The 22,500-nt window shown below is 38.3% G+C and overlaps 4 protein-coding genes across 5 annotated transcripts in view; 2 read left to right on the top strand and 2 right to left on the bottom strand.

Annotated features, from left to right (window-relative positions):
- LOC138059724 (RNA-binding protein with serine-rich domain 1-like) overlaps positions 1 to 2,200 on the bottom strand; it is a 5,064-nt gene extending 2,864 nt beyond the window's left edge. Inside the window, exons 1-2 of the mRNA XM_068905329.1 lie at positions 2,128 to 2,200; positions 1,785 to 1,988 (exon numbers count right to left, since the gene is read on the bottom strand). Coding sequence (XP_068761430.1) covers positions 1,785 to 1,988; positions 2,128 to 2,129 — 206 coding nt within the window. The 5' untranslated portion in view covers positions 2,130 to 2,200. The remainder of the gene's footprint in view (positions 1 to 1,784; positions 1,989 to 2,127) is intronic.
- Positions 2,176 to 10,453, top strand: LOC138059722 (protein-lysine N-methyltransferase EEF2KMT-like). 2 transcript variants are annotated; one of them, XM_068905328.1, is made up of 10 exons: positions 2,176 to 2,303; positions 2,374 to 2,427; positions 4,475 to 4,663; positions 5,946 to 6,023; positions 6,281 to 6,336; positions 6,633 to 7,189; positions 7,701 to 7,761; positions 8,435 to 8,526; positions 8,818 to 8,866; positions 10,107 to 10,214. In XM_068905328.1, exons 1-9 carry the CDS (start codon positions 2,217 to 2,219, stop codon positions 8,859 to 8,861), a joined length of 1,218 nt encoding a protein of 405 aa, XP_068761429.1. In that variant the 5' UTR covers positions 2,176 to 2,216; the 3' UTR covers positions 8,862 to 8,866; positions 10,107 to 10,214. The 2 variants fall into 2 exon arrangements, with proteins under 2 accessions (XP_068761429.1, XP_068761428.1); XM_068905327.1 differs by lacking the exon at positions 8,818 to 8,866 and having other exon boundaries at positions 2,178 to 2,303; positions 10,107 to 10,453.
- LOC138059720 (testis-expressed protein 2-like) lies at positions 10,392 to 19,082 on the bottom strand. Its single transcript, XM_068905325.1, has 4 exons — positions 17,714 to 19,082; positions 14,630 to 16,239; positions 14,019 to 14,139; positions 10,392 to 11,685 (listed from the first exon to the last, which is right to left on the bottom strand). The coding sequence occupies exons 1-4, from the start codon at positions 18,971 to 18,973 to the stop codon at positions 11,602 to 11,604; spliced, it is 3,075 nt and encodes a 1,024-aa protein (XP_068761426.1). The 5' UTR covers positions 18,974 to 19,082; the 3' UTR covers positions 10,392 to 11,601.
- A 125-nt stretch (positions 19,083 to 19,207) lies between these two features.
- Positions 19,208 to 22,500, top strand: part of LOC138059721 (serine/threonine-protein kinase/endoribonuclease IRE1-like) — a 24,340-nt gene continuing 21,047 nt past the window's right edge. The window contains exons 1-3 of the mRNA XM_068905326.1: positions 19,208 to 19,409; positions 19,489 to 19,597; positions 21,966 to 22,002. Coding sequence (XP_068761427.1) covers positions 19,329 to 19,409; positions 19,489 to 19,597; positions 21,966 to 22,002 — 227 coding nt within the window. The 5' untranslated portion in view covers positions 19,208 to 19,328. The remainder of the gene's footprint in view (positions 19,410 to 19,488; positions 19,598 to 21,965; positions 22,003 to 22,500) is intronic.

Raw genomic sequence — 22,500 nt, 5'->3', positions numbered from 1 at the left:
AATTGGATGGACCAAATTCACCTTCCCAGCAAACCCTCTTCTAAGAGCTACATGTAATGTGTGTCTTGTCCAAGTGAGGTCACTGAGGATAGTTACATGTACATCTAACAAAATTATTTCAAGAGCCCAAAGAGTAAAGTGATCCTCACAGTAACCTTATAGACACCTGAAAGATTTATGCAGCTTCAACGGGATTCGTTTGAAGGGTGATACACATCCATTTCTGTGGCTACTGCTTAGACGGGGCAAAACCACTTGGTTGTTGCTTTGTAAGAGTGAGTGAGCGTCTACTTTCTTACCGTTTACATATCAGGAATTTTGTTACAACTTGGCCCAGAGGTTAAGGTCCGCCACATTAAATCCAGCAGGATCCAGCATTTTGAACGGGAATCTCACTCACAAAATATTCAATATGGCCTTCTTTCCGCATTTTTTTCTTTTTCGGTATCCAATTTTTTATCCTCTTTTTGTGACTACAGTATGCCTCCAAAAGCGGTTTTGTGCATGCAAAAATTATCTTTTGTATCGTTTTGCCTGAGATAGGACATAATTTTCCATCAATATCATTAGTTTAGAAAAAGAAGGGCGACTCTACTCCCAGAACAAAATCTAGTATCTATGGTAGAATAAAATAGCCCAAAATTATCTTTCAATTCACCTTGAACCATATTGTATTGCTTGAGCAAAGCAGCCAAACACTAACAGATTAGTCCACAGACTGTGTATTGGAGAGCATGATGGTTGACTTTCAACAGCCCAGGGACCCACTAAAATCACGGTGGGTCTAAACACACAGGTCACAGGTCACAGGTCAGTGTACAATAAATTGTCACTGTGCGACAGATAAGTACACAACACCAAAAGGGTCAATGAATCACTCTACAAAAATGTTGCTTCAGGTCTAGGGAAAAACATTTGGCTCAATTATTCATCAGTGAAGCAGGGACTGCCAGTAACCTGTGAAATGTGAGCAGTGTTTTAGACCTGCCTCTAAAATCATTTCTGCGCGGGATCTTTCTCTCGTCGCTTTTTAGGTGCAAACAAATCGATTACAAAAAAATGAACCAGAGCCGGATTCAATTCTTAGTTAGTTCCTTCTAACTGAGCATAAAAGACAGCAAGTATACAGTATACCAGACAAAACACCGTGAACAGTCTGTTTGTAGTCTGATGTGTCTCTGAGGCCCTGTCCATATGTATCTGGATATTTTTGAATCCGCAACTTTTCCTTTCCGGATATGCCTTCCGTCCACATGCATCCGGTGAATTCGCGGGTGAATCTGGAACTTTATGAATATGCTCTCCAAAGTGGAAATTTTAAAATCCACGATGAATCCGGAACCGTGTCCACACTACATCTGGAAATTTTTTTTATCTGAATGACATAGCAAGATCGAGATGACAAGCAAGATGCATGCCGAGGGAAATATTATTTCTTTATGGCGCATGCTCTGTTACCTCATTTCCTTAAGCAGTCCTGAGTACTGGGGTGAATCCGGATACGTTTCGGATAGATGTGGACGGGCAAATTCGATTTGAATACGCTACGTGTGGATGGGAATATTTTTGAATCCGGAAAGAAAAGGTTGCGGATTCAAAAATATCCGGATATGTGGGGACGTCACCCGAGATACGTACGCGCTTTCAGTCATGGATATGCTGAAACTCTGTCAATTTACTTTTAAGAGATACGGTTGATTATGGCCTTACTCATACTTAAATTCTGTTGCAAAATAATTAATTATATCCATCTTTGTAGTCAAGATGCCAACGCTTAATTTTACCTGCTAGAAGAACGATTGCGACCGCGTCTTTTGCTTCCCTTGTCTGCACCATTCTTTACACTAGATTTCCCTTCATCTGTTCTCGTTTTAGCTTTCCCTTTACTTGACTTAACGGGACTACGGCCACGGGTGCTTGAAGTTCGTTTCTTCTCTTTATCCTTTCGCGCCGAAGGAGATCTTGATCGCGACCGACTTTTGCGACCCCTAAAAAATAAGAGAATATGGGATGATATCAGGGAAATAAGTTGATGGGACGCACTAAATATATATCCAGAAGACTAAATTAAGCTCAAAGTACTTAATAACACTGAGATGTCCCAGGATTTGCATGGAATCTACTTACATTCTTCAAAAGTGTAATCAACCCAGCACAAAGATGGCGACCTCCGCTTCAACTAGAATCCAGTCTCTTGATTTTCTGTGACGGTCAACATGGCGGACAGACCGAATCCAGAAAGTTTTCAAGAAATTCAAAGACAGTACTTACAAATGAATCAGTTGAAGAGGTTCATATGGAAAGTGAGTCGCTTAATTCTGTAGGAATGGTATTTTTTACCTTTTTAGTAAGAATGCACCCGGTTTTTTTTAGGAAATAGAGCAGACAAGTCTTGATCCTGAGACGCAAAGAGAAATACTAAACAGGGTTAGTGAGATTTGTATTTACAGTGATTGATTCTCAGCTACTAAAGAAAAGATGTCTTGACCTAATGGAATTAAGCAAGCAAACCCCGTAAGTTGGTAATGATAACCTCAACAAAAGTTAGTGATACTAGCTAAGCTACCACATTTCGAGATCTTCAATCTCAACAGGCCTTGCGCGGTTGGGTTTTTACTGCCAAATCGAGTTTCGAGTTAATGCAAACACTTTTCTCGTTCGGGTGATTGTGATGATAATGATGATTAAGATTACCGGTATGTCAATGACGATATATGGCAATATTAGGTCATTTGCAACAAACTGGTCACATGACCATTAAACTTTGTAAATTCTATGAATAGGTTGTTTCCGAGATTATGTCTGCCTCTTCTTCATAGCGAGTCTAAGTGCAAAAGTTGAACGTAAAAATTCATGATTCCTTCTAATTATTTAACCTCTGTGATTCATGATTCATGATTCCGCTTCCACCCGGGATACTGAAGAGGAGGCAGACATGAACTTGGAAATGGCCTATTAAAAGGGTCATGTTTTACTTACCCAGAATGCCAATTTTCAGAGAAATCTTGAGCACTTAGTCCATACTTTTGTTTGGACATTACTAAACCATGAAACACTGAAACAGTATAATGAAACACTGAAACACCGAAACACCATGTATGACCCCACCATACATTGAAAGTATACTAACTGAAAAAGGTTGGAGTTGAGATTAAATATTGCTTTAGGCCTAAAAGGATATTTAATCTCAAAATCCAGCCTTTGTTGGTTAGTACTATTCATTGCATGGTGGCGTCATACATTGTGTTTTGGTGTTTTGGTTTTTCGGTTTGCTGTTTCAGTGTTTTACTGTTGTGGTGTTTTCCTGTTTTGTGGTTTACAGTAGTAATGCCTCTTTTTCGTTTAGGAGCTAGAAGCTTTTGCCTTCCAGTGACTTAGGGACCGGTGATTATTTATGTAGAGGGGTGGGGGGAGGGGAAAGGATTTTGTTAGATGAAAATTTTTGCCAGGCCCTCCCTCCTCAGGTCTTAAAATGGCAAGTAGCCTCCCCTCTTAATTCAATATTTCATTGATGAATTCCCCCCCCCCCCCCCAAATTTTTCCACTTATGATTTTATTTCCGTATTTGCATCATGTACACTGTAGATATGACTAGCCATTATGCCAAAAATACACCTGGCGAATGTCTGGTATGAGCAAAGACAAAATTACCTTGTAAATCATTGAAACATTATTGCTTACCCTATCAGACAGCCTAATGCATATAAGTCACAAAATCAGCGTATCACGCAGACCAGTGTCCAGTTTTGACTTTCCTTCCACATAATAATAATAATAATAATAATAATAATTGTCGCAGATAATCGCCGTTGCAAGTACAGCAACAAGGCAGCTCAACAAGGTCGAACCGAAAGCATACAAAGGCGCCTGTGGCAGCCGCTATATGGTCCATGTGTGACCTTGGAGCACAGCTTACAGCCAGCTGGAATCAGCTGTATGTTGGTTTTTGGTTTCTGGATGTTTGCTGCTGATACATAAATAATGAACGATCCCTTATTTCATTGTAAAGGACCACAAAAAGACAGGAGATTTTTAAAGTTACTAAAGGTAGAGCAAACGAGAATAGATGAGCAAGGATTGAAATTATTGCATTTGCAAATCTCTAGGGGAACGTCTAAAAGTGGATTGAAACTAAAAGGAATACAAGGATTGGTTTGAAAGTCATTAAAGTGTGACTGGAGGGCAAAGCATTCTTTTACCATACAAATCCGTATAATTTCTTTCACCTGTAAGAACATCTGTTTAATTAAAGGGTATAAGTACTAAAATCAGCATTAATTTAGACTCTCTTTTTATTTCCCCGAAAAGTGATATGATGAAATGTGTTCATGTGACAAATGGTTTCAAATGGGATATTGTGATAATAGCAATGCTGCTGCTTGCTAGTGGTCTTAGTAAAGTTTCACTCTAACTGCCAGCCACTGATTTATGGTTAATTGAGGAAAACATGTTTGCTTTGTGTTGTTTAAAATAGACCTACTTCTTCACATCAAATTCCAAGTTCGCTCCTTCAGTGTCATACCAAAGATTATTTTTGAAGCAGTTCCTTAAGCTTTGTGAAGACAAGGGCAGTGAAATATGTGATGAAATGTATGAAGCTTATGGGGCAGTGTTTAGCAAAGTAGAACAACTGGATGACAAGTGCTATAAAATGTATGCATTGGTAAGAATATACCAGTAGTATCAATTTAAGTATATTTGAAACTATGAATATTTTTTCAAGGGCAGCTTAAACCTTTCTCTCCTGTAAGGGCCACTGCTGTAAGGGTCACTGAGACTTATAGATTTTACTCTGTCTAATGTCAGATGGTTTTACTCGTCAATGGGGAACCCCATGGGAGTGAAAGGGTTAACCCTTTGACAGCTAAACCGGCTAAAACCGGCCAGACTTAGTATTTTACTGTCACTGTCTAATGCTAGACAATTTTAATCATCAATGGGGAACCCCCAGGAGTCAATGGGTTAAGGAATCATAGGGTGAGTTATTAGCTATTTTTTTGGGATTCTTATGGCTGATATAAAATAATAATAATAATAATAACAATAATAATAATAATAATAATAATAATAAGAAGAAGAAGAAGAAGAAGAAGAATCTATTAAGTTAAATTTATAGTGCGCTATTTAGCATAAAAATGATCAAAAGTGCATTTACAATACTACAACCTTAAAATACAATTATATTATTTATGATATACTTACATGTAAATATATACATGCTAACAACTAAAGACTAATTTATGCAAGCTTACAAGTCTTGAGACAAGACTCAGTAAGATCTAAGAAGTAAAAGCTAGTTAAAAAATATCTGTTTTGAGACAAGACTTAAAAGGTGAAAAGAGAACTAATATTACGCAGGCTAGCCAGGAGTGCATTCCAAAGTGTGGACAATGATGCACTGACTGAAAGACCTGTCATTGCTGGGTGCAATAGAAGCATGCCTGAATTAGAGCACAGCAAATAGAAAAGAAACAAACAGAAAACAGAAAATGCTTCCTTGCATTAATTAAATTACCAGTATAGACCTTATTCATAAATGGCGGCCAATTTATAATTCTTTTGTTGAAGTGCAAATTAGCCTACCAAACCTCGATACCATACAGTGAATTGAAAAGAATTCTTGCTCTAAAATGAGGCTTGGTAGGCTAATTTGCACATGGACAAAAGAATTATAAATGTGACCGCCATTTATGAATAAGTTCTATCAGCTGGCGCCATACAATTGAGAGCCTTGAGAGTTAAAAGTAAGATTTTGAAATCAATTCTTTATGCTTGTAAAATAGGTGTAACATGATTGTATTTGTGACTCAAAGTTAGACAGCTTCCCACAGGTTTTTTTTCTTTTTCAATATCCAGGAATTTGTGCTCAAATACTTTGACCACCCTTGAGTTTTTTTGTGTTTATCACACACTACCTTTAATTAATACCCCTCATACATTTGTAGCCTTGTGGTGCATTGATAACCCTTGAAGAAACACAACAGTACATCTCCGAAGGAACAACTGGTCTTCACACCTGGATGGTATGCTTTTTATATCATGTTATTGTTCATCATGCCATATTAAGAAATTCAACGTTACTGTAAAAAGATTCCAACATAGTACATGTACATGTACATGTACATGCAACTGGGAATTGAGAACTTTCACATCATGGAAACATTTCCTTCGTGACTTTGGCCTGAGCGGCTGCAAAGGAGACTAAATGAATGAATGAGGAGGTTAAATGAATGTAAGTCATTACGAGCCAAACAGAAATAATTGTCTTTTTGTAATGCAGGCAGGAGAGTATCTTGCAGAATGGGCTCTGGAAAGCCGATCAATATTTCAAGAAAGGTGAGTGCATTTTTTTAAACATCACTCTCTTGATAACAAATAGGAAGGTTAGCAACTTTAGTGGAGAGCCTGTGAAGATCTCTATAGACTTACTTTTGGTCATTGTTAACGTTTCTATAACTTTTTTAAACAGGCTGTCCAGCTGCATGGTGATGAAGCAACAAAAACGAACTTTTAAATTAGTGGGCCATACCATAGAATATTGCCCGCTAAATTGGCCAATCACGGCATGCCTAATATCTGGAAGATCTTCCTTTACCTTGTCATTGCATGCCTTGTCTATTTTATTTTTTCAGAAACATAATTGAGTTAGGAAGTGGAACTGGTCTTACAGGACTTACAATTTGTGCCACAAGTACATCTTACCAATACATATTTACTGATTGCCATGAAAAAGTACTTGAAACACTTGAATGCAATCTTACTCTGAACAATTTTGTGAAGAGTTGTCGGCCAACAGGGATGAGTGAAATTACCGGTAGGATAAAAAGTACTCTCTCTGGACAGGAGGATTGTTTGAGCAAATGCTCACCAAGTGATGGAAATTGTGAAAATACACGTAAAGATCAAAGACATTTACATGGCATGCGTGAAGAAAGACATTATTTGGAACCATATGGCTGTAGTTGGAGTTGTTTGGCTTGTAGAGCTCTCGATACAGAGGATACGACCACGACTGGTGGAGGTCGCATTGCCTATTACAGAAGGAAATCTTTACTAAATTTTCAACACTTAAATGAGGAATGTGGATGCCATTCAGGAAATGTACAAGTCTCTGTTCGCCACTTAGACTGGATTAATTGGAAAATGGACCATTTTGCAAAGCTTCCTCTTGGGATCATACTTGCTGCTGGTAAGTAATTATGATAATTATTACAATATCAGGAGATGATCTGTGCGGAGTGTTTACAGCTTGCTCTGAAGTGGTTAAGCGCAATGCCAAATGCAAGGTAAGATCACCTAACCTCTTAAACCATTTGCTACCAAAGAGGGGGTCATGTTATAGAATTAATTCACTTTGTCAATCATCAGAACATTTTATCAGTAGGGAACCCATTGGTTGGTGGAGTTTAACAACTACTTTGTTAACTTCATTACCCTTTCCCTATTAATTTTAATAACCCATTGATCCCTTAGGCACGCTAAATGTACGACGCCCCCAGTTGACAAGTAAAATCATCTGGCATTTAGACAGAGTAGCATCTGTCAAGTCTCACTCCTAGTTGTCAATGGGTTAATAGAGCCTCTTAGGAAGTTTACTGTTGAATGCCAGACAATTTTACTTATCCACGAGGAACCTCTTATAGAAGCAGAAGGGTTAAAGTGTAGTCCTTATTCATTTTTTCATTTCTTTCTCCCTCCAGATGTAATATATGATGTCGAATTAATTCCTTATCTTGTGAGAACAATACATGTGCTACTTAGGTGAGAGAAGATCTATTCAGAAAAAAGTGTTAATTTGAATAATTTGTGTATCTTTACTTCCAGTAATAACCTAATAGAACTCACAAATAAAATAATTATTTTATTCTATACCACAGTTGCTTTTAATCTTTCTTTTTTTTAAACAGCTTTATCGGGTTTGACTTCCAAAAAAAAAGAAAAAACCACACACAACAGTAGCACTTAATATGAAGACCCAAAAGGGCAGGTGCGAACAGGATGCGAGGTCCCATCACAATCTGATTGGCTAATTTGCCATTGTTGATAAAAGTCTAGACAATGCTGCTTGCATCATGCTTGCGTCAATTTGTCATGCAATGTAATGGCCAATCAGGAATGCTCATTTTGGGAAATAAACGAATGATATTTCAAGAAAGTTATCTTTCTTTGTGTCATGATTTTGGCCATGCTCTGAAGTAAACACTTTCTTTGGCATTGAATATTGTGGTAAAAAATAAATCCTTAGTGGTTCATCATTGTCTGTACTCTTATCAACAATGATATTCGTCATCACAGTGGTCAAAATTTGTTATGGACTCACCTTGCACACAACATTTCAACCAATGTGATGACAAATATTGTTTTTGATAAGAGTACAGATACCGCTAAACCACTTTTGATATGTTAGATTATTGTTCTTGTTTCTTCCCTTTAGTACCTCTGGTGACAGTGTTGGCAGACCTGTGGCATACATAGCCTCAACAATAAGGAATTTGACGACATATGAATTTTTCATCAACCAGCTTAGTATGTTTAAAAACATGTTTGATTGATGCAATATTGAGGTCCAGAAATCTGGAAAAAGTAGCATCAGAGGTTTCTATGGGCCATTTCAGAATTGTGCAGGGAACTGGGGCAAGTTTCAAAATTTGAACCAATCGATAAATTGACACAATGACATTGAGATTGGCCATCTGTCCAAGTTTGATGCTTTTAGGTCGAACTGACTTTCAAACGTAGTCAAAAATCCATACAAACTTCTCCAATTTTGAGGCTGCGTCCCCCACAACCACATAAACTCTTAAAATTTTTTATCAGATTTGGGGCGACTGGAAAATCCTGTCATGGACCTACTATTTTGAAATAGGTGAGCTGAATCACTTTGTTTGCCTATTTTTATGAATATTACTGACTTTTCAAAAACTCATTAATAATTCATGAGCATAACAGCCTATCAAAACATCGATAAACCGTCACATGCATGAGCTTTATATCCGATAAAACACTACGCCTCGTGGTTTTAAACCCGATAAAACACTCCTGCTCGTTTTTTAAACATGACGAAAAAAAATTTAAGAGTTTATATGGTTTGGGGGTACGCAGCCTCAAAATTAGAGATGTTTGTAAGGATTTTTGACTATGTTTGAAAGTCCGAACTTGGTCTCTGTTCGACCTAAAAGCATCAAACTTGGACAGATAGGCATTCTTAACATTGTCTTTCATGTGATGGTGTCAGTTTACACATTGGTTCAAATTTGAAACTCGCCCCATTATTACATGGATGGAAAAAAGGGAACCTAGCTAATGTTAGAACTAAGACTTTCCTTTCATAGCCCATTTTTCAAAAACAGATGTGATTGATTCATTGCACTGTTTGCTTTGCAGCAAATCAACAATGATTCTTTTTCTTTTTTTATTCTAAAGTATTTCTGGATTCACACTGCCTATGCCTACGTCACTTTGTAAACCATCCTCCAGTCACTTTCACCTGATTGAGCCTGAACCCCTGAGTTTGTTAGATCCAAGCTGAATCAGTGGAACTGCTGAATTTTACAAATACCATTGTTATATACCTACAATCTCGGTCATAAATAGTTGTAACACTTCGCTTGGACAGCAAGTGAAGCACATCAAAGCTGTTAATAACGTACCCCTCCTCTTCCCTCCCTAAAATGTTGCATTTACCGGTTGGTTTTTGCACTCCAACCCATAAACATCAACATTGAAGGGGGAGAGGGGGCAAATTGCCGTCTGTGTTACAACATTTGTGACCGAGACTGTAGCCTTCCACTCAACAAAACAAACACTGTGATTGGTTGGTTCTTGGTCATGTGCCCCTGATCAAATTCAAATGTATCTCGATCAGGATACAATTCCACAGTTGTTGCCCGCTCCGTATGTTGTGCTGCGATTGTTGATGGAAAAGTCTTAATATACAACAAAGCACTTAATGTCTGGTCCCTCAGGAAACCAGTTAGTTTTGTTTTCCCTGGAGTCCTGATGTCTCGGGGAAACATCAGGACTCGAGGGAAAACAAAACTAACTGTTTCCCTCGGGACCATACATCAAGTGCACATGTATATTATCTTTTATTATTGTACTTGCAGGGGAACATAACATCAACTGGTGTGAGGTGACCAAGCCGAGAAACAGAGTGTTCTATTATGATCACAGCTGCGAGATTAAAATCATTAGGCTCTACATTTAAGCTGTGATGCTTTCAGAAATATATGCATCAAGCTGCCACGAATGTTAGACCAGATATTTACAGTGTAAGAATTAAGCCATTTTAACGCCTGAACTGCCCCATTGATGTCTGGTGTTACACTGAGTTAAATGTGTTGGGTCCCACTCCCAGGGGTCAAGAACAAAATTAATGATTACAAAGTGTAAATTTGGAGAATTTTATTTCTTGAAATTTATGAAAAAGCAATAAATTCCTTTATTAGGTTGATATATTATTATTTACTTCTTGTTAATTATTAGTTAACTCATTAGCAATTCCTTTTGTTTCCAGCAATTGATGATACTTGCAAGTACAGAGTACACTTTACAAAATTAATAACATCAGTGCAATCAAAGTAAAATGAAATTACTTATGGATTAACAATCAACACAACAGAGTTGTGTTTTTAAAGAGCATGTAACAAAAAGAGTCACTGCTCCTCACCGAAGCTTTGCAGCATTGGTCCATACACATAGATTCAAAGAAACAAATTAATTGAAAACCCTGAGATTATCAAAAATGTAAAATCCACAAGTGGAAAAGATTTCAAATAAAGTTGTAACACTTGAAATTGTAACACCTTTCACCTTTGAGTAGCAATAAAAAGGCCTATTTATTGGTTCTGAAGGCAGGTTTTTGGGCACCAAAATGCCTTCAATGGACTGTATACACAACTGTTAAAACTCTATTTATATTTTAAATAATTGTTATTGTTTTGAGCATTAAGCAATCAAAACGTTCTCCGGACAACACTTACTGTTGACAGTTTCAATGGCAAAGAAACTGCTCTCTTAGAGGAAAAAACAGTAGTGTAGCAGCTCTTTCATAAACAGCTATTGTTTGGTATTGCAAGCGGCTTCTATTGTTTTTAAGTCAAAGTCATTGTTTCGGTAATTGTTTAGTCTTTTGTTTTTGGCAAGGGTATAGAGCCAATCATGTTACACATTACGAGAACTGCTACATCACCCGGAAAAAAGGTACAGAGACTTTATAGAGTGTTTTCATTCACATGTTCAGTAACCTTGGTTCTCCACTGAAACAAAAGAAAACGTTTGCATGATAACAGAGCTCAATTCCCGGAGGATAAGTTAGGAACACCATCACCGCTGCCGTTCCATTGTTAAGGAACACTAACATGGCCACCGTGACATCACATGAACATGCTCTACACTTGAACAGAGAAGCAGCTGCTTGGTCCCCTTTCATTGTATTGCCATCAATTTTTCGGGGTCCAACTTGCAACAGTCCTTTATCGGAGGTAGAAATCAAGGCCATTTCCTGCTCAAAATGTGATGATGATGATCAAACAATTGATATAACTAATAAGGAGAGTAAGGCATTGAGCCTTTCAATTTACTACTACACACAACCATTTGTCACCACTCTGGGAAATCTTCTTCAAGACCTGAGTTCATTATTTTGATTGGTAAATCTTCCATATTTGGGAGAACAAACATGTTCTGAAAAAAAGACAAAAGTGTAAAATAGAAACTGTTAGTAAAGCCTAAGTACGGGCATTTTCTGCACTTCCCACATCACTCTGCAAATAACTCCTTTTATTATATGACAAGCAATTCTTCTAAGGCTAAATGCAACACTCTGATTGGCTGGTTTTTATAATATGGACCATTACCATGGCAACGGTCCATTTCCATTTTCTTTGTTTTTTTGTTCTCTCTCCTGGGAAATTCAAGTTGAGCAAACACAAGTTTTACAAAAGCAAAAGATTTTTTTTTATCACACTAGAATAATAATAATAATAATAATGGAACCAAAAGGTCGAGACAGCAGAAAGCAAATCGGTATCTTTAAGAAAGTTACGACATTTTTTAATTTCGAAGACATGTTTCGATGTTACAAACATCATCATCAGTTACAAAATATTTGAAAAACCGTTAGGACTATAATTATATCGCGTAGTTGTTATGTTGTCAAAGTTTGATGATGGAAGATGAAGATTAGAAACATTCACCAAGCAGAGAAATCTCTGATCACTCAATGAAATGATGCCTACTATTGTTATTGCGCATACATTCTGCGCATCTCGAGATACTCGGATTTCCTATCGGCAGTGCTTATCAATACAGGGATATTTTTGCGTGGTTCAAAACTACGCCGAGAAAGCAGAACTTAGCAAGTGCTCTTGGTATCCAAAAAGAAAATTGGGGGTAACCATGCATTTTTTAGAGATAATTAAGCTTCAACTTGGAAAAGAACGCCATACATTGCTTTGTATTTTAAAGCTTTTTACAAATATTGTTGCTTAATTATCTTCGAAAAATGCGTGGTTGCCCCCAATTTTCTTTTTGCAATTCAAAAACACTTGTTAAGATCTGCTTTTTCCGCACAGTCAGTAAACCGCGCAAAAATACCTTTGAATTAGTAGGCACCGTCTTCAAGCACTCACTGAAAAACTATGTTCCCATTAAACAACTTACTAACCTCACTTAATTTGCTCGAGACCGTACTGGGGAATATTGACCCTCTGCCAATAAGGAGGATACACTGCGTTTACTAGGAGGGTTAATAAAATGCCAACTGCAATCAAAGGCGAGCATATGGAACAGACGCGAAGCACAAGCGCATGCGCAGCATTAACAATATTATTGTTAACAACTGCTGGGTACAACGTAAATAACATTGTGGTGCTTGACCGTTTTTGTAGGGACCTTGCTGCACTCAATCCATACTGCCACGACTATGGGCCAATATTCTCCGGTACAGCCCTCCCTCTCGGTTTGAAAGAGGTTAGCATTTTCTCACAACCCTCTTTTACATTAATAATGGTATTTGGGTAACTCATATTGGCCAACTCCAACTGCTGTACTTGTAACAAAGTTTGAATGATCTGTGCACCTCTTTCACAAAACCTCCTAGGTCCACTCAAAAACCCTTTTACCATTTTCTTTCTGAGAGCGAGACTTACAGATTTTACTTGACAATTGGGGTCGCTTTAGAGGTAAATAGGCAATGTTTGTAAATTTTCCTAGCCTCACTATGATGTGACAAAATAATCTAAAAGAATTTCTGGTCTAAAATAATTCCATATTGTTAAGTTCTGGCAGCAGGTTATATTAACCCATTGACTCCTGGGAGAGAGACTTAACAGATTTTACTCTGTCAACTGGGGGCTTCCTAGGATGCCTGACTGAGGGGTCAATGGGGTAACAGGCTTTAGAAAAGCTTTTCACTGCCTGAAATTCAACCACAAAGATTAAGAGGATTTGTTTAGGGCCCACTCTCCAAAACTGTAAGCAGGTTTATCAAGGGAAGGGAGGGGGGCACCCTTGCTCCATCTTGGCAATCTCTCTGAAGTTTTACCCTTTTGAAACTCTGTAAAACTCCTTGTCACTTTCAGGGGGTTTGAAAAGATTTTCTTTGAGATGCATTCACATGGAGGGAAATCACTTTGAAAGTTGTCTACAAAGGTGTTCTATGTCCCTCCCTTTGCAGTACGTAACCTTCTGACACCTCAAACGGCCTTAAGGCGCCTCCAGTTAAAAAGTAAAATCTGTTGGCATTAAGACACTGAGATTAAAATCTGTAAAGTCTCACTGACAGGCCGGTCAATGGGTTAATTGAATAGAGATTACCTGACACCAAGGCTTGTCTTCACCCCAAAATACATCTGACACTTGCTTTCATTCACTCTCAAAACGGAAGGCAATCGGTGCAAACAACTGCACTTTGCTTGATTTTAGTTTAAAGGTTTTTGTGTAAACAAGATCACAAAAGCTCAGTCTACACAGGATTTTCTCTAGTAACTGAGAATAAATTAGCAAAGTTAGCTTACCCTAAACTCCTGTTTAAGTTTCTTTTCAATCCACTCTGTAGCATGAGTAAGCTTAACTTGTCGGTCACCAAGTTTGGGTCTTGCAGAGACAACTAACAAAGGAGTTCCCCGAAAACCATACCTGAAAGCAAAATGAAATTGCAGAGCTGTTTTTCCAAATAATGCGTAGATTATATAGATTTCTCTCTAAAATCCCCCTATTATTCCCTCTCAAACCCACAATCTGTTGTATTTCTTGACCCCCCCCCCCCCCCCCCCCAATGAAAAGCCGGATTTCTCTTTTTTACTTCTGGCCTTAAGGAAGTGCTCCAAGAGGGAGCACAAGTTACCTTCAAGTGACACTGAGCCAAGCTGTTGGATTTCAGATGCCACTTTTTGATAGCAATAGGGAGCTTCATATTTGAGTACATGTAAGTCAGAATCTGAAGACAAGTTTTCAGTTTAGTGCCTGTGCATTTGACAAAACTATCTTCAAACCTAAAAATGGCCTTTGTGCTTCATGTATGACTTTCTGAAGGAACCAATCAAACTGCAAGTTTGACACAGCTTCTAAGATGACTTAAAAGCCACACTTCCCGCTAGTCGTGACCAATGGCAAAAAAGGCACTTACCAAAGCCTGTTTGTAGGAGGTGGGGGAATGTTTAATGCCACTGTTCCTTCAACACACTGCACCTCTACTGACAGAATGATTGGTAAGTTTGAAAACCTTTCAGCTGCTCTTTTCACGATGCCAGTCTCAGCTGCTTTCTTCACCCATTTTGACTTAGCCAGACGTTCTATGACACTGAAGATTTTGCGCTTTGGACCATGTTTTGCCGACAGGTCTAATTGTTTTTTCAGTGGACTTGGAGGAACACTTTCAGGCTTCTTTTCAGTAGTTCCTGGAGTCAGAAAACTCTTTTCTGTTATTTCTTCATTTAAGCTTTGCTTTGAAGCAGATAGCTTCTGTTTATTCAACTTTGAGCTTTTCTTTGTAAAATCTTCGCCTTCCTCTGAGTCACCCAAAATGCCAGACTGCCGAGGTTCCTTGTTTTCTTGTACTTCTCCATCTCCATCAAAACTGCTTTGCGTAAGTGAATCTGAGCTCTCACTTTGCTGTCTCAATACGGGTTTGTCGTCAAAGCAGAAAACACCAAGAGGATCAGCCTTGCTAATGAATTCCTCTAAGTCAGATTCAGGTGATTCAAAATCAGAGTCACTGTCTGGAGGACTTTCAGACTCACATTCATTTTCTTCCTCTTCTACCAAACTCTCTTTGTCAATTATCTCATACTTTCTTGATAACTCTGCCATATCCAGTTCTCCATGCTCGCTGTTACCAAGACTTAAAAAGTAACTCAAATACCCTTCAACATTCAAATGGCCTTTTAAAGTGAAGATTAAACCGCCACTGTAAGTAACATCCAAATCAACCCAAGTTCCTCGCTTGTCGACAACCGGTGGATGAGCCTTTGTGATAACAGGTAAACTCTGTCCTAGATCTAGATCTGAAATGGTAATGTCACGAATAAAGGAAGGCTTTCTCATTTTTGCTAGTTTGTTTTCAAAACGTTCCTTCACTTTATTTGTCCAATATTTGTCATGCCATACATCCCAGAAAGCCCGTCCAAACATGGCATTCACCCATGCTATATCATTTGATTGAGAAGAAGACTTGCTGTCAGGCTCCGGGACTAGTTTGGCCATGTAGCCAGGGTACAAACTCAGGCTCTCGTTGCTGTGAGATGACTCAGGTGTGTTACGTAGAAGTTTACAAAGATGGTTAAACCATTCTTCTTTCTCTCTGCCAGTCCTTGCAAACAAGTAAAGGGTTCCCACATCGTCAAATGACTCCTGATGTTTCATGGTGTGCACGACTTCAAACCCATCTTCATCAGCAGTGCCATCGCCATTGTACAATAAGTCTTCTGAAACAGAGCTAGGTTTTTCCAAGGAGATACAAATTGGACATTTCCGACTCCACACTCTCTTCATTGTCATTGTTGGTGGTAAGAGTGAAACAACACTACCAGCAAGTTCATACCGTTCATGTCTGGAGAACAATAGCGTTATGTTTTTTTGATCCTCAACTGACCGTGGATCAAATTTTTTCCCTGTACCATCACTCTTTGGATGCGACAGAGTTAGTTCTGTTCCTTTCAAAGAGGCAAAGACAGGGACAGTCTCACGACTGAAGTCAAACTTGTCAGGAACATAATCTAATGACTTGAACATCCATCCCTAACAGAGAAGAATTTTTTTCATTAATAAAGAAGGGTTCACATGGCATTTGAATACTTTGATAATGGTATATTTTGGGGCAAACAAGAAAAGGGCACATCTCATTGCCTGATTGTTGGATAGTTCAAGTTGTTGCAAGCACTCTCTATTCATGCTCCCAATTGGATGGACTAAGTTCAAGGAAGGAAGCGAGTGTGGGCTGCAGGCAACCTAAACTGTTGCTTTTCCTCCTAAGAGTGACCCTTGAAGATTTTACTTTGTTTAATAAACTTTTACTAACCGAGCGCATAGTCCGTACAAAAATTCCCCAGTACGGTCCCAAGGAGGTGAGATTAGTAAGTTGTTTATTATATGGCATTGTTTCTTTCAGTGATCAGACACTTTTCCACTTGGTGAATGTTTGTAATCTTTGTGTTCCATCAGCAAACTTTGGACGGTAACCTTTTACAAGTAAAACTAAAACTTTAATAATGCCAGCCAAAATAAAATATTTTCCTATTTTAATGACAATAAGCCTTTCTAGCTTTGCTATGACAAGCAAATTTTGAAAGAATATTTGTTTCAAAATGAGGGCAGTAGGTCTAATTAACATAAATGCAAAAGAATGTAAAGGAGGTTGCCATTTATGAAAGTGGTCTGTAATAAACTGTAGTGATGAAAAAATTATATTCCACTTTTTAAAAACTTTTTTGTTTCACTAAACTTGAATTTCCTGGGAGAGAGAGAAACTATAGAAACAAGCCATTTCCACGGTAATGGTCGGGACTGTAAAATCCCGACAAAAAACCAGCCTATCAGATTGCTCCATTTAGCTTGAAGATTGCTTGCCATATAATCATGCCAGATAATTTTACTTGTCAATGGGGGCTGGTTTTATCAGAGAAGGTTTTAATAAATTTAGGTTTCGCAGCTGTTGATGCCTGGTTACAACAATTACCTAGTCACTGAATGACCTTGCATATGACCACCTGGCAAAATGTATAAATTAATGTCTTGTAGGGCAATTATTAAATTCAGATCATGGAGAAACACCCCACTGAGAATATTTTCTGTTTCTTCCTGAAGAAACATTTTTACATGAAATGAGTAACAACTTTTGAACTCATTTGCAAGTTGTCTTTGAGATTTTTCTGGATCAAAGTGGATCTGAAAGCCATTAAAAATTTAAGATATTGCTGTTTTGCACATTAATTTATTCTCTGTGAAGATTAATTCGGCGCGGATGGTAGTAACCATGGGCAGAAAGTAGACCTACTGCGTAAAGACAGCTTGGCGTTAATAAAAAATAGGTTAACTTGATATTCTTTCTTTTCTTTCTTAAAAATAAAAAAAAAAACACCTGGGCATGCAAGGGCGAGCTTTGAAAATTAGTTTTCCCTTTACTTATTTTAAAAATTTGTCCTTGGATTGTCAAGAATTCTACAAAGCTAATGAAGGCGGGATTTGAATATTTCATCCCTTCTAAAATACTTGCCTCAAGTTTGTGCCGTTTAAGAAGTAATCGCGAGTCGAGTGACTTGTAATCAAGCTTTGGGGTTCTGGCCAATCTGTGCTCATATTCGTACAGTTCCTTTTCATATTGCTCAGCTGCAGTATCTTCTGGACAGAACAGCCAAAGAAATGCGCAGCCACTGAAGAACGCCGAAAGGGCACCAAAAACTACACCTGATACGAACGGGGGCCACGTTGTTAGGAAGTAGATATACACTAACAAACAGCAGAGAAAGAAATTTGCAAATTGCGGAGTCTTGTCGACCGCGAAGCGTGGTGGACGCATTTTTGAATCCGGACATTTTTTATCAAAATGATCAGGGTAAAAATTGAGCGAGCTCAGTAATTCTGACGGTGAGGGATCGTCTGAATGAATGTCTGGGCTGCTTTCAATTTCGTCCACATCTGAAATTCTGTCATTATTTTCACTGTGATCTTCATCTTTTCCAACGCTAGCCAAAAGAGAGGACAAAGAAATGCCAGACGTACTCTTTGATTTTTCTTGATCACTAGAGGTCGAGCCTTCAACTTGACGGTCTCGATTCAAACGACGGAACGGAGAGGGTGATCTAGACCTTTTTCCATCCACTTTAAGATTTCTATCCGAGGAATCACCGACGTGATTCTTGGAAGGAAGCGAACCAGCGTCAGATTCTTCTTCTTTCACGTCATTGTCTAGAAGCGGAACACAATTCGTTTCGTTCTCTTTGTCACGTTCGCGATCACGACCGCGCAAGAACTTCATTATACCACCAGATTCGGCGGTCTCCTCCGTTCGTGAATGACTGGGCCAAGACCTCTGTTTTGTCAAAAAAATTTTATCTGGAGCTTCTCCAGACCCCGGAACGGAAAGGCTTTTATGTGGAAGTTTCAACGATGTTTCAGAGGTGCTTTCACCCTGTTCTTCGTGCCTGTCTTCCTCAGAGCGTGAAACATCGGTGCTTTCCACAGCTGTTTCACAAATTTCCTGCAGTACTTTGCCATTGTACACGTTTTCCTCGCTGTTTTCTTCCGACTTTCCTTTTTGAGTGTTAATTTCATATGGATCCTCCGTTTTCTCTTTACGAACAATAGATATTTCTTCTTCGGAATCGGAGTCGTCTCTGGTGTTGTTGCTGTAACGAATGGAGATTGAGGAAAGTACATTTTTAAATGATCTCTCAGGCGCTCCGGTTGGCTGTCCCTTTTTCGTGGTCGAAAGACGTGGCAAGGGTGGTCGAGGTGGCGGTTTCTTTGCACTCATTACTTTCGACTTGTTTTCCGCAAATCTGTCCTCTTCATATGCATCAACTGGAAACCTTTGCCAGAATCACTTTTCAAAAGGACAGTTCATTTTTGTATATACAACCACCAACGTAACAAGGAACTCGTTCTCAGTTTTCCCCGCTGTTTGGAGTCGTACCTAGTCTTCCTCCGTTGTCTGTTTTCAATATGGCGGCGAAGTATGAACCAATCAACGGAGAGGACGTCACTAGCGCCGAACGAAAAAAATGAGCAACACAGGTATATTTACATGAATGAAGTTTACGATAGGGAACCGTACTTCGCACGCTATCTGTGCTGTTATAGCAAATCTTTAATGACACAAGATAGACGCAATGAATGGATTCAGAGTCTTAAAAATTTCCTTCAAGCTCATTTTGTTTCTTGAGTTTATTTATTTGGGATATGCGGAAGAGGTAAAGACGATCCGTTGTCGACTTTTATCTCTAACGTGTTTTTCGATCTCCTTTATTTATGTACTTTTGTTTATGGCAGTCTCGTACCTTGAGTGTCCCTGAGTCGTTTTTATTTGTTTCTACGTTGGATGGCACAATGTATGCGGTGAAAAAGCAGACAGGAGAAATTCGATGGTCGCTAAAAGAAGGTGAGACTTGTTAGAGAGTTTTATTGTTGGTATACTGGCATCTCTTTCTAGCGGAAGTAAATAATCATTGGGAAGCAAAGGTTTTGACGATTATCACTCGAGATGTAGAACACCTGATGTATCTTCAAAGCTGATGCCGAAGATCACACCAGTTAGCTCATGCTACAAACTAACTAGTTGTATAAAAATACGGAGCTAGATTTAATTAAATTTGTCAGGATATTGGTGCATGCAACAGGCATATAGAAGAAGACAAGGTCAGGTCAAGACTATAAATCTTTTATTGAGATCGACAGTGTATTTCATTTCCTCGTGTACATATTACAGTCAACGATTATGTTATCAAAAGGTTCAGCGCCATCTTTGTTTTGTGTTTCAAACGGCTATCAAGATTTTTTTCTTACTGCTGCGGTACGAACTAGGGACGATAAGTAAATTTTAATTCAAATTTGGGCATCTTTGTTTAAAGGAATACAGGAGATATTACAGATAACTTTGCAAATATGAAAGTAGTTGCAAGGAGCTGAGTTATTGACCACTTCACATAAACGTGATGCAATATAGGTCCATGAATGTATTATCTCTTTTGTATCAATTTGAATCAATTAAAAAAAACCAGCATAGACAGCATAGTCCAATCGTCTTTTTGTCAGGGAGATGAATTTTAAGGCTGTTAAACTTGATGGTTTCAAAGTTATAAATAGATAATATTCCTTGGACTACTCAGCATGTGAGCGGAATTTACTGAGACAAATATTTGTTTCCTTAACATCTGTGTAGACATAATCTGAGATGTACATTTGCATAATTTTTTAATATTTCTTTTATTTTGTTATGACTGGATTATAGTATAACAGTGCAACTTTTACAGAAGATAATTATTATAATAGTGATGATGAGGATGATAATGAAAGCATGCTCACCGACTTTTGCTTGTGGTGCTTTATTTAAATCTGAAAGAAAAAAATAAAACACAATTAGCAGAACTGAAACATTTAAAGTTTATTTGTGTTGCCTTAGAAGCTGTCTTTGGTGAGATTATCATAGAAAATTTTAAATTTCTATGATAATCTCACCATGGAAAAAATTTTTTGGGGGATTTTTAATCTTGAAAGGAGAAATTGAGAGTTTAAAGGCATCCAGAACAGATGTGAAATATTGCTATTTTGATTGCCGATGCTCATCAGTGCCTGGTTGTTCAAAAGGCGATTGACTTAATCCAGGATTAGCCGTGAACTTTGTTTAATTCGGGCCCCTGGTCAATTGAGATCTGTAATGTGCAAAAATGTGCATAATTAGATGCACGACAATTTTGATTAGTGTCACGTCGTGAAGTGTTTCCTTGCTCTTCTTCACAAGTTCAACATCACTCGCGTCTGGGAATATAGACAATTACTGGGGTAATATCGTTAAGTTTCCCTCAAACTCCTAATCCTTAAAAGTAAAGAAAAACAGCTTATGTTACCTTCACCAAACAAAATTATAAGGCTAACCATTACGCTTACCTTGTTGCTGGAAAGGGGTAGCAAATATGGTAGACCACTTTCATAAATAGCGATCTCCTTTACATTCTTTTGTATTTACTTTAATTAGACCTACTTCCCTCATTTTGCGAGGCTAGAAAGGCTTAAAATAAAAGAATATTATATGTGGCCACCATTCCCAGGTGCCCCCCCTCCCCCCGCTGACCCCCTCACTGCAATTATGAAAGAGGTCTGTGCTTAGACTTGTAGGGACACTTCGTCTTTTCGTCTTGGATGTCGAAATTGGGCATGCCTTGTAATGATGAGCATTTCTGGACATAAGTGGGTCAATATTATTGTGAGTTCAAATTATATCCTGTAAGAGGTGAAATGTCATATTTGAACAGCAGATTGGAAATGAAGGGAGGTTAGAAAGATCACTGTAGTCAGATACGCAACTTATCCTGTTGACAGAAAGCCTGAAGAAATCCAGGCCTTAACCTGTTGACCTCTAATTACCTTATCCTACGACAGACAATTTTATTTGTCAACTGGTGGCAGTTCAGGAGGCAATAGTCAATAGAGTCAATAATTATTGCCTTCAAATCAGTGACGGTGGAATTGTGCTGAACTTGCTCCACTAACTGTGCTTTCAAGCCTGGTAGGACACAGGCAATAATTGTGAGACATGACTTGAATTCTGCAAACAGGTAAATTAGCACATCATCTATCCTGGTATGGAACTCATTTGGGCAAGCAAATGTTCTCAGACATGTTTGCCACAGGCCCAAAACTTTCTGGCATAGTTGTCTTTTGCCAGTTTCTTAGTACTGTGCCAGAGTTTGCGCTAGTGTTAAGGGTGTTTAATTTTATATAAGTTGCATTTTTTTTTGTTTTGTGGACAGATGCTGTGATACAGACTCCAGTTTACCTTCGCCCAGGGTAACGTACCTCTTTGTATGTTGGATCCTGACTATTAGCTTTATGTTTGCAGAAATTTGTTCAGAGGCTCAAGAGCCTGCATTTTCTGAAATTAATACCAGACAAGCGATATTAATCCTTAATTTTAGGGTCAAGGTCAAAAACTGGCATTGTTGCACAATTTCTTAGGAAACCATTTCAGTGTTCAGCCAGCATAAGTGAACTGTAAAGTGCATGAATAAGGTGAAAGAAATTTTATTTTTGTACAACAATGTGAAAGTGAGAATGAAACCTGCCCTGCTAAAAAACATTTACTGCATGTACATGAAGATAAAGAAAGTAGTTAAAACTACACAGGGGCAATTACCAATTGAAAATTAATGAAAAATTTCCTCCATCTCAGCCAATCCCCATTAACTCATTGACCCCTGTGAGCGAGAGTTACTCTGTCTAACGCCAGACAATTTTACTCATCAACTGGAGCTGTCCTAGAGCGTTTGAGGTTTCAGTGGGTTAAAG

The sequence above is a fragment of the Montipora capricornis genome, chromosome 8, assembly GCF_036669925.1.
Source record: "Montipora capricornis isolate CH-2021 chromosome 8, ASM3666992v2, whole genome shotgun sequence".
Taxonomy (NCBI): Eukaryota; Metazoa; Cnidaria; class Anthozoa; order Scleractinia; family Acroporidae; genus Montipora; species Montipora capricornis.
This window is presented reverse-complemented; position numbering and strand designations above follow the sequence as displayed.